At 43.5% G+C, this 15,000-nt stretch overlaps 3 protein-coding genes and 1 long non-coding RNA gene across 7 annotated transcripts in view; 1 reads left to right on the top strand and 3 right to left on the bottom strand.

Moving 5' to 3' along the window:
- Window positions 1–821, bottom strand: part of stab2 (stabilin 2) — a 40,762-nt gene extending 39,941 nt beyond the window's left edge. The window contains exons 1-2 of one of the 2 annotated variants that reach the window (XM_034578281.1): window positions 740–821; window positions 1–66 (exon numbers count right to left, since the gene is read on the bottom strand). The exon at window positions 1–66 is cut by the window's left edge and continues 59 nt beyond it. In XM_034578281.1, the coding sequence (XP_034434172.1) occupies window positions 1–66; window positions 740–781 (108 nt within the window). In that variant the 5' untranslated portion in view covers window positions 782–821. Of the gene's footprint in view, window positions 70–739 lie in introns of both variants that reach the window. The other variant, XM_034578282.1, reaches the window with a different exon arrangement.
- Window positions 1–929, top strand: part of LOC117757311 — a 28,601-nt gene extending 27,672 nt beyond the window's left edge. The window contains exon 3 of the long non-coding RNA XR_004613084.1: window positions 848–929. This is a non-coding gene — a long non-coding RNA (uncharacterized LOC117757311). The remainder of the gene's footprint in view (window positions 1–847) is intronic.
- cped1 (cadherin-like and PC-esterase domain containing 1) overlaps window positions 1–15,000 on the bottom strand; it is a 26,384-nt gene that overhangs the window by 2,073 nt on the left and 9,311 nt on the right. Inside the window, exons 11-23 of one of the 3 annotated variants that reach the window (XR_004613078.1) lie at window positions 14,760–14,864; window positions 14,556–14,671; window positions 14,407–14,465; window positions 14,128–14,314; window positions 13,884–14,052; window positions 9,660–9,759; window positions 9,224–9,360; window positions 8,889–9,109; window positions 8,715–8,816; window positions 8,353–8,440; window positions 7,980–8,126; window positions 7,392–7,675; window positions 7,328–7,360 (exon numbers count right to left, since the gene is read on the bottom strand). Coding sequence is in view for 2 of the 3 variants with exons in the window: in XM_034578292.1 (XP_034434183.1) it covers window positions 7,472–7,675; window positions 7,980–8,126; window positions 8,353–8,440; window positions 8,715–8,816; window positions 8,889–9,109; window positions 9,224–9,360; window positions 9,660–9,759; window positions 13,884–14,052; window positions 14,128–14,314; window positions 14,401–14,465; window positions 14,556–14,671; window positions 14,760–14,864 (1,641 nt within the window). In the remaining variant the exon portion in view is untranslated. Of the gene's footprint in view, window positions 1–7,327; window positions 7,676–7,979; window positions 8,127–8,352; window positions 8,441–8,714; window positions 8,817–8,888; window positions 9,110–9,223; window positions 9,361–9,659; window positions 9,760–13,883; window positions 14,053–14,127; window positions 14,315–14,400; window positions 14,466–14,555; window positions 14,672–14,759; window positions 14,865–15,000 lie in introns of those variants that run through there. The other 2 variants (XM_034578292.1, XM_034578291.1) reach the window with 2 other exon arrangements.
- wnt16 (wingless-type MMTV integration site family, member 16) lies at window positions 3,227–6,119 on the bottom strand. Its single transcript, XM_034578314.1, has 4 exons — window positions 5,801–6,119; window positions 4,407–4,633; window positions 3,936–4,225; window positions 3,227–3,713 (listed from the first exon to the last, which is right to left on the bottom strand). Exons 1-4 carry the CDS (start codon window positions 5,890–5,892, stop codon window positions 3,255–3,257), a joined length of 1,068 nt encoding a protein of 355 aa, XP_034434205.1. The 5' UTR covers window positions 5,893–6,119; the 3' UTR covers window positions 3,227–3,254.

Here is a 15,000-nt window from a genome sequence, read left to right as displayed (position 1 = left end):
CAGACTGATGCTGCACGAGTGACACGACGTCCGAGTCCTGACAACCGTCGAGTTCGAGCAGAAGTTCTGAAAAACAATGTTTCAGTTTAAACTGAATGTACATGATTATATTTAGATAAAGACCTATTCATCAATATAATATATAATCATATACACACATATATATGTATACATACAAATATATACACACACAAACACATACACACACAGATATACAATTTTACTTATATAATAAACTAAATTCATTTAATCCACATAATAGTAATAACAACAATAACAAAAACAATAATCATCATCATCATAATAGTTTTTATGACTAAATCAGTAAAAACTTGTCAATGATCGAAGTTTTTAACATTAAATGAAGAGTTTTAATGAAACTTGAGTTTTAATGAGTTATTTGTTTTATTTTTCTTCCTCTGTTGTTTATTTTCATGTGCATATGTATTGATGATTGATCAATAACAATAGTAATCAATAGATAAACAACACAGAAATAAAACAAGTTAGATTTGTTTCACATTTTCTCATATTTGGCAGAAAAACAGTCAAAGGTTGTTTTGACTGAAGATCAAAGTGTTTAATAAAAATAATCTGAGAACTGATTCACATTTTCTTCAGTCGAGCGAATCTTAAAAATGCAAACTGATAAATTCAAATCTGTGTTTTGAGGAGAAGGAAACGAACTTTACGAAACGTACGAGAGATCTCATCTGAACAAACGAATGAATGAAGTTACCTGTTGTGCAGCAGCTGACATCTTCATCATCATCATCATCATCAGGGAGACGAGCAGCAGCTTCAGACTCCGACTGTCCTCCATGTCTTCTTCTTCTCTTCTGTCCAGGACGTCTGCAGCGTCCCACTCTTTTCAACCTCCTGTGGCCCCCCCCCCGTTTCCTGGACAACGAGGTCGGAGTAAAATCAGCTGACTCAGGTGTTTTATTCACACACTTCTCCTCAGGACAATGTTCACACACACACACGTGTTTTTACTGAACATACATGTTGTCAACTTCATACACAAACTGATCGTTTGATCAAAACACAAACGACAAACACAAAAAAAGTAATACACATCTTTATTTAACTGTCGTGTTCCATCGTATTTATTCTGTTTATGAATATTGTATTTTACATTATATGTTATTTCCAGGGTTTATTTTTCTTTGCGTTTATATCGATTGTTCATTTTTCTGATGTTAGTGTTTTAACACAAAACCATTTACACTGTAAAATATTAAAAACAGGCAGAATTAAAACTATAAAAGTCTGATCAATTCAAATGATTACTAATTAAACTTATAATTGTCAATAATAAAATGAATTGGAGTTCTGTTCTATGAAGCAAGTTCAACATATCCAGGATATCTTTCCGTTATCCAGCTGAACTTAACCTAACAATCACAGTCAGGCAAAGTGGTCACATGACGCTGGTTATTATCTAAGTTAACTCAGGTTTTCTAATCCACACCAGCTCCACGGGTTCCTCTCTAAGCGCTGATGTCATCTTTTAAAGGAATTGGGTGGGTGGAGCTTTTATACTGTTTGATCATAAGTTACCATGGTGATTTACCCCCATAACAAGTGAACGAGCTTCATAGGACTGAAAACTCTGAATTAAACCTGAAGTTAACCTGATGACCACAAATCCTGCTTCATGGTTCAGACTCTGGTTCAAACTAAATTAACTTATATTTCATTTAACTCAAAATGAAAAACTAAAGGACAGTGAAGGTTACACGCACGACCGCACGACCGTACGCACACACACGAGCAAAGGTTAGAATGTGTGTGTGTTCCTGTACTTATACCTTTGTGAGGACCATTTTAAGCATAGACCGACGGAGTGAGAACATTTTGACCAGTTGGGTTGTTGGAGGGTTAGAATCAGGTTTGGGTAAGAGAGCGTATTATGTCAATGAGTGTCCTCACTAAGATAAAAGTACAAACGTGTGTGTGTGTGTGTGTGTGTGTGTGAAGAATAGCAGGAAATCCTGTAAATAAGAATCTGTGTCTGTTTTCTGTTTCCTGAATCTTTCTGCTCTGTCATCACACACACAACACATACACGCGCACACACACACTCTTTCTGCTGAGTCGTCATCATTTGTCTTCCAGACCCCCCCCCCGTTTCTTCACTCATTAAAACTGAACCTCGTCTGTACGAGTTCCACGAAGTGAACGTGCATGGAATGAAAACTCTCAATTAAACCGGAGGTTACTCTGATAACCACAAATCCTGCCTCGAATTTTCTGTCCTGGACCTGAACTTTGTTTCAGTGGTGAAAAATCAACTGTAAATAAAAATGGACAACGTTTCTTATACAAATGCTGCCATCTTGTGGTGATGATAATTATTTACAGTCTGTGCAGTAGTGATCGTGTGGAGCTGTGGTGTCGAGGCCTCGCCCACACATGCTCTCGACCAATCACGAGTCAGTCTCAGATGTCAATCATCACGTCTCAGCCTGTTTTTATATCATCAAATAACTAATGAAAACCAAACTGATCAGAAACACTTGAACAAACATCAGTGAGAGAAGAACGACCTGAAATGACAGAAACATCTTTAAACATTTATTTAACGTCTACTTTGATTTTCTTTGTTTGGTCCATGTCCCATCTGCTAACATGGAGGAGGCGGGGCTACTGGAGCCAGACACCAGGTTAAACAGATCATTTGGCTTCACTTTAGAGTCCGAGTCAAACGTGTCTGATAACGAGTTCCTCTGGTTCTACTTCCTGTTTTCACGTGGACGATGATCAAACGTCCCGAAGATGTTAAAGACAAAATGAAAACGTAAAGCGTCACATCAGCAGCTCGTCCTGACAGTTTACTTATTATTACTTTGGATTGTTGTAAACTTAATAAAAGAAATTTGATTGATTTGTAATAACTTTCTTTTGTGTAAGTCTTTTGAGTGTTTAATTTTAAATGTCTGGACTTTTTTTACTTTTTAAACTTCAATTTGTATAAAACTTGTATTATATTCTGACAGTTTGTTCCTGAAATCAACAAAATGAAATGTTAAATTTCAATATAAATAAACATTTACTGACAAAATGAAATTTTCATGCATCAGTTTGTTTCTCAGAAAAAACCCAAAGATCCAGAACCAGTTGGTCACGAGACTCGAGGAGAGATTTTATCCTCAGGTGTGATTTATTTACAGGTGCATGTTATTCATGCTGTTGTAGTGACTGATGTTTGAAACTTGATGTTTGAAACTTTGTCCTCAGTTGTGATTTATTTATTTGCAGGTGTGCATGTCGTTCATGCTCTCGCAGCGCCTGCAGCGGACATAGCAGCACCAGACGAACTTGCACTCGCAGCGTTGGACGTGTCGCACGACATGCGTGTTGTATCCACGGCCACAGCACAGCAGGTTGCAACCGTCCGGTCCAGCGGACGTCCGGTTGCAACGGCGCCCTCGGGTGCCGGCGATGCCGCGGCGCCGGTCCTCCAGGCAGTAGTTGGGAGACTTGTTGAAGAAGATGAGCTGGTGTTTGTCGACAGGAAGAAGACGCTGGTCCTTCCTCCTCGTCTTCCTCTTTGAGCGGTCCGACACCTGAACGCTGTGCTCGTACTGCTCCTTCAGATAAACGCCGACACGTTCGAACGCCGCCATCGTCCTCCAACACGTCTTCACCGCACAGGAACCGGAAACACCATGACAACGACAGTCTGTCAACATCGTCCTGTCAATCGCCTGCAGGGTGAGACAATGACACACAAATTTAAACATGACAACAGAAAATTATTTTTCTTTGTTTCTTTGTTTCTAAGAGGCTTTTATTTTGAAACTCGTGTGCAGGGAGTGATATTAAAACTAAAAGATTATTTTCATTATTTGTATTATTGATCAAATGTTATTCTATAAAAGGTCAGAAAATAGTAACTATGCTGATTTCATTTTCCCTTGGTGTCTCACCTGGCGTCCTGCCTCTGTGTTGTGCTGGTTCATGGTCACCAGCGTGTATCCTCCCCTGCTCGTCGACATGTTTTTGGCGGCGGCGTCGATGAACCTGCGGCTGAACCAGGTTCCGTACTGGATGTGGTCCGAGCAGCCGCCCCAGTGCCAGCCCTCCGTCACGGAGCCGCCGCCCTGCAGCCGAGCGTCACAGCCGCACTCCGTCATGTTGCCCTGACTACAGGAGCGCGTAACGGCGTGGACCAGCCCTGCAGCCATCACCGCGTAGATAAACGCTGTTTCTTTGGTTCCTATTGGACGAGAGGGAGGGAGGGTCAGAGTGACATCATCAAGTTAGCATTCTAGAGTAAAAATAAAAGTTGTAAAAATATTTTGGTTCTTGTTGACGGCCAATGTGTTTGTTTTATTAATATAATGTGTTTGTATTTATTTGTTACGTGCATCATTATTATTATCACGTTGCGCTCTCACCGCTGGTTAACTCATGTTCGAACACCGGAGGGCGCTGGTTGACGGAGCAGTTCCACCTCTCGTGTCTGAACTGACTCTGACACTCGTCGATAGCGAGTCGAGCTCCGTCCTGGACGCTCGGCAACAGAAAAGGTTTCTTGCGACACAGCTCCCTCTGCCTGTTGCTCAGAGGAAGGTTCGAACAGCTCAGCTTGTCCGGGCCGCCGGCCGACGCCACACCCAACCACCTGATTCAAGAAATGATTAATACATTTATTTAACATCTGGGTCTATGATCAATGATCAATAAAAGATAAACACTGGATATATCACATCAGACCTGAAGCAGCAGAAAGAAAATAATTGTTTGTGGTGGTTTCACTTCAGCTCAGAACAAACTGATTTGAATTTTAAATTTACTTTAAAAAGAAAATAAGCTTCACTGGAGTTTAGGTTGAGGCCAAATAAAAAATAGAGATCTGTGTTTTATGATGAGTGAACAGCAGAGGGAGACAGATCACTGCAGAAACTTCACTGAACAACAACAATAATAATACTAATAATAAAAGTAATACTAACAATACTACTACTACTAATAATAATAATAGAAGTTATTTTATTGATGTTGGTTTAAGATGAAGTTAGTATTAGGATCATTGGTCTGTCACTGAGGGACCGTCAATAAATTCCTTTTTTAAATAAAAAGTGTTTTTAATAGATTTGTGTCATGTGACTCAGTGAGTCATATCACATGTCACTGACATCAAAGACAAACAGGAGACGCATTTTTTTATTTTACTGCTTCTGATGTTTTATATGGTTGTTAATATTTGAAAAATATTTGTATATTGTTGATCAGTTTCATATGACAATAACGTGGAATGTGATTTGCAGTCGCTGGGTCACATGACATGAAGTTATTAAATCAGTTCATTTGTGGACGGTCCCTGAGTGAAGGTCTAAACACCAGAGGATCCACAGGAGCCTGAAAACTCCCTCCGGTTATTTCTGTTGATTATAAAACACTGAACCTTAGAGCATAGTGTAATTATATGTTATTTATAATTATATCAATTATAATAGTTCCGACAGAACCTTTATATTTATTATTTTAACAAGTAGAAAATTGGCTTTATTATCCAACACTGAACAGTTTAATGAGCAGGAAAAAATCTTACTGAAAACAATACAATCACATTTATATCTTTATTTTTTATCTCAGATTATGATTATTAGATTATTCGTTTTTGATTCTAAGAAAAACTGAATAATAAATAACCGATAATTAATTTACATTCACTTCATATGTTGATGAATAAAAGAAAAAAAGTCTAAAAGTGAGATTTGTTTCCTGTCCACAGTAACCCTGTGTGAAATAGTAGTATTAATACTCGTATAAAGTATAATATACTCACATCCAGGAGCCCCGGCAGCACAGCGGACAGACGCAGAGCAGCAGCAGACTCACGGGACTCATGTGTCGGACTCTTCTGATCCGTGTCTCCATGTCCTCTTCATCAACCTGGAGCTCGAACTCTCATCACCTCGGTCCTCCAGAGCAGCTCCGGTGAGGCGGCGGCCCCTGAGCCCGGCGTCCTGCTCCCTGACTCGGTCACTGATCCGCGGGCGTCCCGGAGCCGCAGCTTTATTCAGCTGGAGCAACACGACCATCCTGATTGGACGGCTCAACTGCTGACGTCACGGACACGCACCGTGGGATCGCCCAATATCCGTGATTATTAATATTATTCAGGACGTAAAACAGAAAAAGTAAGTTGGATAAAATAAGTTTTATTCATTTCAATGATTTAAATCAAACAAATCAGATGATTCATGTTTTCACAGTCGAAAAGTTAAAGTTCAGAGAATAAATATTTTTCAGCACGGAAACAAAACATGAAACGATTCAACATTTAAATATAAAAATATATAAAATATAAGACTTTTCTTTACATCTTTGGTTTGAAACAAGAAATAAAAGACACAAAGCAGCTGGTTAGGAAACATCAGTAACTAATTAGTATGCATAGTCAATTAGTTAGTGCAGATGGAAATCTAGTTACTAATCACCCGACCTAGAAGTCTTTGGAAAACATAAACTAGTTACTATGCATTGTAAACTAACTAGTATACAGGACTAGTTAATGTGTATCAGAACTAGTTAATAAACATCAGAACTAGTTAGAATCAGTTGTACTGCAACTATATACTAAAAGTAGCAAGTTGTGCCCTTAAGAAACAAGGTGATTTTGAAAAAATAGTTCCATCACTTGACGAGGAGGTACGACGTCGCCAGGACCACACAAAGATATATCAACAGATATATCAACAGATATAACAACAGATATATCAACAGATATATCAACAGATATAACAACAGATATATCAACAGATATATCAACATATATAACAACAGATATATCAACAGATATATCAACATATATATCAACAGATATATCAACAGATATAACAACAGATATATCAACATATATAACAACAGATATATCAACAGATATAACAACAGATATATCAACATATATATCAACAGATATATCAACAGATATATCAACATATATAACAACAGATATAACAACATATATAACAACAGATATATCAACAGATATAACAACATATATAACAACAGATATATCAACAGATATATCAACAGATATAACAACAGATACGATTAGCAGCACTCGAGGATGTGACGAGCAGAGTTGGCAGACGTAACTAGCAGCATTAGCAGAAGTTAGCAGTATTAACTAGCTGTAACTAGTAGCGATAGTAGAAGCAACTGGTTCTCACACAGGAAATGGACGATTTTTTCTTCTTTTTAACGATGAGAAAATGATTCTTATTACAAATGTGAGAAAATATTTGTGGTTCTTCAGTTTGATGAAATGTTTAGACACGTTTTCGTGGAATCACTCTTCAAAGTTTGTTTTTGCTGGAATCACAAAATAAAACAAGAAGAACAAGTTTCATACATGTTCTTCTTCATTTGTTTTTACTCCTCTGTCTCACACACACACATACACATGCATGTACACACACACACAGACACACACACACACACACACACACGTTCAGTTTGCAGGACACAGGCGGCTCAGGAGGATCTCAGAGTACACCTGGTTCACTGGTCCTCTCACGTGATAGGTGAAGGTGTCAGGCTCCGCCTCCTGCTCCGTGTCCTGCACGGCTGATTGGCTGCTGAGCCTCGTTCTGGAGGATGTGGTTCTGTTGGACGTCGTGTCACCTGGAGGCCTAAAGGAAGGAAACCTCTCCACCTGTGAAGAAGAAACCGCAGGTGCTAGTTGAAGAGTTGGGCATCGTCTGCGTAGAGTGAGATCTGACGTTTCCAAGAGGAACTCCATCACCAATCACCAATAACTAATAATCACAGTATTTATCTTTTCAACCGACACAAACAGGACAGAGACACATGACTAACTGATATTTTAAATGTTTCAGATCCCGCCCATGTTGATGTCGCACCAAGGAAATTACAGAATCGAAATCAAATGAAACCTTTGTTCTTATTCGTCCACTCAAGAAGATCGACAGAGGAGTTGTTGATGAAAAAGTTGTTACCTCGTGAAAGTGGCAGGCACATCGTCCCTGAAGGAACTCTTTATATCGACCCATCGTGATGCTGAACGTGTCAATCACCTCGTACCCGTGATGCTTCGCTGTGGCCATGATGTTGTCGTTGTCTCTGTCGAGATCTTGGATTTCTCTCTGAAAGTACGAGGGAGGTGTTTTCAGTTTCCGAAGAGACGCGACCTCAGGTGATTCCTGATCCTCAGAGGTTTGACCCATGTGATTGTAACTTTATTTATACTTTATGACATTATTTATAACTTAGTTATACTATATTATTAAAAGTCATCATTATATTTACACTTAGTGTCATAACACTGACGTTTCATCTGTTTCTTTATTTGAGTCGATATGAAGAACCTACCAGACTGAGAGATCTGATCCCATCCACAGGAAGATGGAAACCCATCCCTAAAGTCTTCACCACCACCAGGGTGTTACTGAGACCCTCCCTGAGGAGGAGGAATCAACACGTGTTGTCATGGGAACCACAGTCTGGACATTGATGCCTGTGAAATTGATTCTGAAGGAAAAGAACCTGATTGACTGAGTTCACTGCAGATCTGGAAGTGAAGCTCTACACCGACGACACTTTATATACTCAATGTTTTAACCCTAACTTTTTAGTATTTTCAACAAACAAAGCTACGTCTGAGTAACTGCACAAACACAAACTCTGATGATGTCGACAGAGACTGAATCTGAAGGAGGCGACGTGTTTCTCACCTGTCCAGCACCTCGCTGACTGTCCACAGGTGATTGGTGTTGAGCCACTGGACTCCTCCCACCACCAGGACCGTCAGGTTGGAGTTCACCAGAGGTTGAGACCTGTCGGAGCAGAGGGAGGATCGGTGTTAGTTGAAGAACATCTCCAGCCCTGGTGACACCCTGGTGACTCACCTGTGGAGCAGCTGCAGCAGCGCCTCCCTGAACGTGGGCCTCTGCTCCTTCTCCAACCAGAACTGAGGATAATACGAGTAGCTGACCAGAGTCTGACCTGCGTTCAGGTCCCTGTGGACCAGCGTGTCGTGAGCTTTGCCCCAGTCCTCCAGACTGGAGTTGACCCGCTCCATCAGGAAGTACATCATCCCACGATTGGTTGAGTCCCCGATAAACAACACCTGAGGATGGATGATTCCACTGATGAGTCTGCGCCACCATGAGGACACATGTGATCTGACATTAGTCTCACTCCTTCATGTCCCATGACCTCACCTGAGATCACATGACCTCACCTTCCTGTCTGTCATACAGCCCTGCAGCAAGCGGCGCTCCACCAACCGGTGATAACAGCCATCTGGTTGCCAGGCAACCTCCCTCCAATCACATGTCCTATTGTCAGAACAGCTAAGACATGGAACCACCCACCGACCTGAGACAGACAGACAGACATGTGAGACAGAGACATTTGAGACAGAAAGGTGAGAGACAGACTGAAAGAGAGGTGAGACCGAACGGTGAGAGACAGAGACATGTGAGAGAGACAGGTGCGAGACGGACAGACAGACAGACAGACAACCGAGAGATGGACAGACAGGTGAGACAGAGAGGTGAGAGACAGAGACATGTGAGAGAGACAGGTGTGAGACAGATGGACGGACGGACAGACAGACAGACAACCGAGAGATGGACGGACAGGTGAGTTACTGGGGACAGGAAGTGACCTCACACCTGGCTGGTGTCCTGACGTGCAGATGTGACGTGGCCTCTGGGACGTGACGGCGGTCTGAAGACCACAGGAGCGATCGGGTCGGACTCGGAGACCACAGTCCTGAAACCAGAAAACGCATCAGAACTCTTCCTCTCCTACCTCCTTCTCTTCTTCTTCTTTTGTTTCTGAACTCTGTTGTCAGAGGTCAGAGGTCAAATAAACCAGCTCGGCTCAGAGGCCCCGTGAGAGCCGCCAGGTCTGGCCCCGAGTTCAGAGACTCCGCCGTCAAACACACCGTACAACACACACACGCTTGTTTGTCCCCGTAATGTGACTGTCGGTCCCCACAACAGGGGTACAACCTGCAGCACACACACACGGCCTCCTCTTCTGCAGGTTTCGTGGCGGCGGCGTCACATTCCTCACTGCGGCGTCGCAGCTCACAACAAAGTGCAACAAGAAAACTTAACAGGGATTTTCTTGTTCGTACCTGAGCTCAGTGTAAACGCTCAAACAGACCGGACGCTGCTCTGAGATCAGCCGCCGCCGCCACGCTACCAAAACACGCCCACACCAAACACACCGTAGCCTTTCATCCTGAGGGTCACGACTCAGAGCCGCCGCCACAGAGAGGACCACAGACCTCGTCCAGGACTGAAGACTGGATCCTGGAACTGGTCTCAGTCTGAACCAGGACTTGGTCTGAGTCATGTTGTTATTTATCTTCAGAAAAAACTCATTGTGAAAAATGTACTGTGACAATAAAAACAATGAAATCATTTAAATATAAATAGATAATGTAAAGTAATGATGAAATGTAAAATATGAATTAAACTATGAGAAAAACTAAACAGCAGATAAATTTAGTTATTTATTAAGTTTATTCTGGAGTCAAATCAAAAAAAGAAAAGAAAACTACGACACAAATAATAAATATAATAATCAATGATCATTCTTTTTCTCCAGGTTTAAAATAAATATCACCATCACTCATATTCATATTAAATAATCATAAATATTTAAAATGTTAAAAAAAACAGAAACATTAAAATGTTTTTATAGAAGTCAAAATTAATTCACATGATTTATTCATTTAAATTATTGATAATTTATTCCATTTTAAAACTGTAAAAGTTTTTATCAGGATAAGAACAAATTCCATAATATTTTTCCTTATTTTATGTTTTTCAGATTATTTATCTAATATTATAATTTAAACTGTAGAGAAATAAAAAATTTAAACGATTGAAAATATCGAACTAATGATTAATAAACTCGTTTTTTGTTAATTCTTAATAAATTGAAGTTTGGTTTGAGACTCGTCACAGACGAGATTCATGTGACTGGTAGGTGTGATGGGGGGTGGAGCTGCAGGTGTGATGTCACAGTGATGTGTTGTGAGGGGGGGTGGAGCTGCAGGTGTGATGTCACAGTGACGTGTTGTGAGGGGGGGTGGAGCTGCAGGTGTGATGTCACAGTGACGTGTTGTGAGGGGGGGTGGAGCTGCAGGTGTGATGTCACAGTGACGTGTTGTGAGGGGGGTGGAGCTGCAGGTGTGACGTCACAGTGCTGTGGGGGTGGAGCTGCAGGTGTGACGTCACAGTGCTGTGGGGGTGGAGCTGCAGGTGTGATGTCACAGTGACGTGTTGTGAGGGGGGTGGAGCTGCAGGTGTGACGTCACAGTGCTGTGGGGTGGAGCTGCAGGTGTGACGTCACAGTGATGTGTTGTGAGGGGGGGTGGAGCTGCAGGTGTGACGTCACAGTGCTGTGGGGGTGGAGCTGCAGGTGTGATGTCACAGTGACGTGTTGTGAGGGGGGTGGAGCCGCAGGTGTGACGTCACAGTGCTGTGGGGTGGAGCTGCAGGTGTGATGTCACAGTGACGTGTTGTGAGGGGGGTGGAGCCGCAGGTGTGACGTCACAGTGCTGTGGGGGTGGAGCTGCAGGTGTGACGTCACAGTGATGTGGGGGTGGAGCTGCAGGTGTGACGTCACAGTGATGTGGGGGTGGAGCTGCAGGTGTGATGTCACAGTGACGTGTTGTGAGGGGGGTGGAGCTGCAGGTGTGACGTCACAGTGCTGTGGGGGTGGAGCTGCAGGTGTGATGTCACAGTGATGTGTTGTGAGGGGGGTGGAGCTGCAGGTGTGACGTCACAGTGATGTGTTGTGAGGGGGGTGGAGCTGCAGGTGTGACGTCACAGTGCTGTGGGGGTGGAGCTGCAGGTGTGATGTCACAGTGCTGTGTTGTGAGGGGGGGGTGGAGCTGCAGGTGTGACGTCACAGTGCTGTGGGGGTGGAGCTGCAGGTGTGACGTCACAGTGACGTGTTGTGAGGGGGGGTGGAGCTGCAGGTGTGACGTCACAGTGCTGTGGGGGTGGAGCTGCAGGTGTGATGTCACAGTGCTGTGGGGGTGGAGCTGCAGGTGTGACGTCACAGTGCTGTGGGGGTGGAGCTGCAGGTGTGATGTCACAGTGACGTGTTGTGAGGGGGGGTGGAGCTGCAGGTGTGACGTCACAGTGCTGTGGGGGTGGAGCTGCTGTCACATGTGAGATCGTGACCATGAGTTTCACTTTTCTTCAGCTCCGTGTTTCTGAGTTTACAGACGAGTTCTGTTTTTCAGTGCGGAGCAGAAGCAGAAAGTTAATCCTCTGAGCGTCGTGATCAAAGATCTGAACTGATCTGAGATCTGATCTGATCTGACTCTGAGTAAACCTGCTCATAATCCCATCAACAGTCATCAGATCACACTCACTGCTGCCAAGAGCTTTTAAGAAAAGACCTGAGACGCTGCCAAAAAAAAAAGACCAGGAGACGACTCGGAGGAGAATCAGGAATTTACAGCTCCAACAGAAAAACAGAAACTCAGAGGATCGTCTGGAAATCTGAGGTTTGATTCTTTGTTTCAGAAACTAGAAGAAAAAGTTCTAGAAGTTTCTCACTGTCAGTCTAAGCTGTCAATCATGACGTCTCCGCCTGTTTTTCAGGAGGTCAAAGGTCACTGAAGCTAAGTGAGACCTGTTGCTTCAAAATAAAAGCTTAAACTGAACCAGGCTGCAGCTGGTATTCATCTGTGTGTTCTGATTGTTCCGTCACATGATGAATCTGGTTTTGATTTATGATGAAAAAACATGAACAGACGAAGTTCAGATGTTTTAATAACTGATCGTCTCCAACTTTAATCGCAGCTGTTACACCGGATCCTGATCCTGATCCGGATCCTGATCCTGATCCTGAACCTGATCCAGTCTGTAACTCAACAGTTAATAACAAACATCATGTTGGTTTCTCCAGAAGCACAAATGCAACTGAAGAACCTTCCACACTTAAAGGTTCTGGATCATCAAAGCTTCAGGTTCTGAACTGAACCTCAGCTCAGAACCTGAATACGACAGTGATGACATCATTCAGCAGGTCAAATTAAAACATTATCTTCATCACATGATGTCATTGTGTGTGTGATCTCTGATGAGGACTCTCTGTTACCGTGGAGACAGCAGTGATGAGACGCTGCTGATGATGAAGAATCAAAGTGTTTCTTGTGTTGGACACAAAGTGAACAGACAGAGGGGCCACTGTGGCCCCGCCCTCGGTGAACCAGGGGCCCAGACGAGTCGGGCTCCGGCGCTCGTGGTTATCACCTCGGATCAAAGAGAAGCAGCAGCTTTCATTTTAGCTTCAAAGAACCGGCCCCACACCGCATCAATGGGCTCTGTGTTCTCCAGGGGCCCCGCCTGGGGCCCCACTGACCCCCCAGCAGGATGACTAAACACCCTCTCTCTGCATCTGCCTCAGAGTTATTGAGGCCAGGTGGATCAGAGAGGACAGGTGAGGGCGGGGACGAAAACATGAGACATGAGACATTAGAGACGATTATGAAAATATGTTCTGAGCTGTTACTGAGCGGCAGCGCCCCCTGCAGCCACACGTGGTGATTACCTCTGATCTGAGCACGAGGTAAACGCTGGTCACACAGGAAGTGACATCAGACAGAAAACTGATACACAACTTCTGGACATTATCTGATATATACTCTATCTATATATATATATATATACTTCATCTGATAAGTATTATAAATGTTACAATATTATTTTCATTAATATGGTTAATATGATAATATCATTATCAATATGATAAACATAACTTTTGGGTCTGCTCTATTTGACCAAATCTGTGTTTCTGTGAGACGCAGAACTGACATCACTTCCTCCACAGCGCAGCAGCCAATAGGAGGGCGGCTGACTCACCTGGACGAAGCTGCACATCACATGATCTGTGAACATGGGCAGACTGGGTCGGTTCTCACGGAACAAGTGGACGGTGTAGATCGTCATGACGACGGGCTCCGTCTCAGCGTCGTCCGTCACCAGGATGCTGATCCGGCTGTTGCCGAGGCCAACCGGGTAGTTCGCCATCCTGCAAACAAAAAAACGTGAATCATCTGTGATCAGAGGTCGAAGGTCGAGGGTCGGGGGTCGGTCCTGGTTTCACCTGGGTCCTCGGTGCTCGTCCAGGTGGACCGCGCAGGACGAGCTGACGGTCATCGGTCTGATTCGAACCATCACCGTGTCAAAGGTCACCTCGGCACAGTACTCCTTCACCCCGGGGCTGAAGGGTGGAGTCAGGGTGAGGGGGGGGTCGGTGTAGATTTGTCGGAGGTGGGGGTTGCCGCAGCGACCTGAAACACATGGAGAAACCGACCAATCACAGAGCTGGATACAAGTGGTGTCGACTGTGTGAAGACCTGACTCATCATGATCTTACCTTTACCTGCAGCTCCGCCCAGTGAGCTCACATCTGACTCCTGATTGGACGAAGCATCATCGCTCCTGTCAGAGACACAAACATAACTTTAACTCGTCTGACTGAATGATTGACAGGATGGTGCAGCAGTGAATTATGGGATTTTGAAAACTCACCTGGAGCTGATGTTTCTGAGGAGGTTGTAGTAACAGCTGATCCTAATCATGTGATCAGAGATGCTCAAAGGACGAGAGGAAGAGGAGGACGAAGAAGAGGAGGAAGAGGGAAAGAGCTACAGAGAAACAACAGAGCAAGAGACTGATAAAAGCTGCAGCAGCTCCCCCTACAGGTGATGAGATGTAATCACAACATGTGTTTACCAGTTGAAAGGCAGAGGGCGCTGACATCTGTCTCTGAAACTGAAGAAGAAGAAGAAACTCGTCCTCTGACAAACACAGATCATCTGACCCTCCACAGACACCGTACTGAGAGAGAGACAGGGAGAGGGAGAGAGAGAGAGAGAGAGAGAGACAGAGAGAGACAGAGAGAGACCGACAGAGAGAGAGAGAGAGAGAGAGAGAGAGAGACAGAGACAGAGAGAGAGACAGAGAGAGGGAGAGA

This window comes from Hippoglossus hippoglossus, chromosome 23, assembly GCF_009819705.1.
Source record: "Hippoglossus hippoglossus isolate fHipHip1 chromosome 23, fHipHip1.pri, whole genome shotgun sequence".
NCBI classification, from domain to species: domain Eukaryota; kingdom Metazoa; phylum Chordata; class Actinopteri; order Pleuronectiformes; family Pleuronectidae; genus Hippoglossus; species Hippoglossus hippoglossus.
This window is presented reverse-complemented; position numbering and strand designations above follow the sequence as displayed.

Coding starts and splice junctions, on each gene's coding strand:
- wnt16 (XM_034578314.1), bottom strand. CDS start 5,892: ATGGAGACACGGATCAGAAGAGTCCGACACATGAGTCCCGTGAGTCTG. Junction 4,634..5,800: donor TGCTGCCGGGGCTCCTGGAT/GTGAGTATATTA, acceptor TTCTTGAATCAG/GTGGTTGGGTGTGGCGTCGG. Junction 4,226..4,406: donor CGAACATGAGTTAACCAGCG/GTGAGAGCGCAA, acceptor CTCGTCCAATAG/GAACCAAAGAAACAGCGTTT.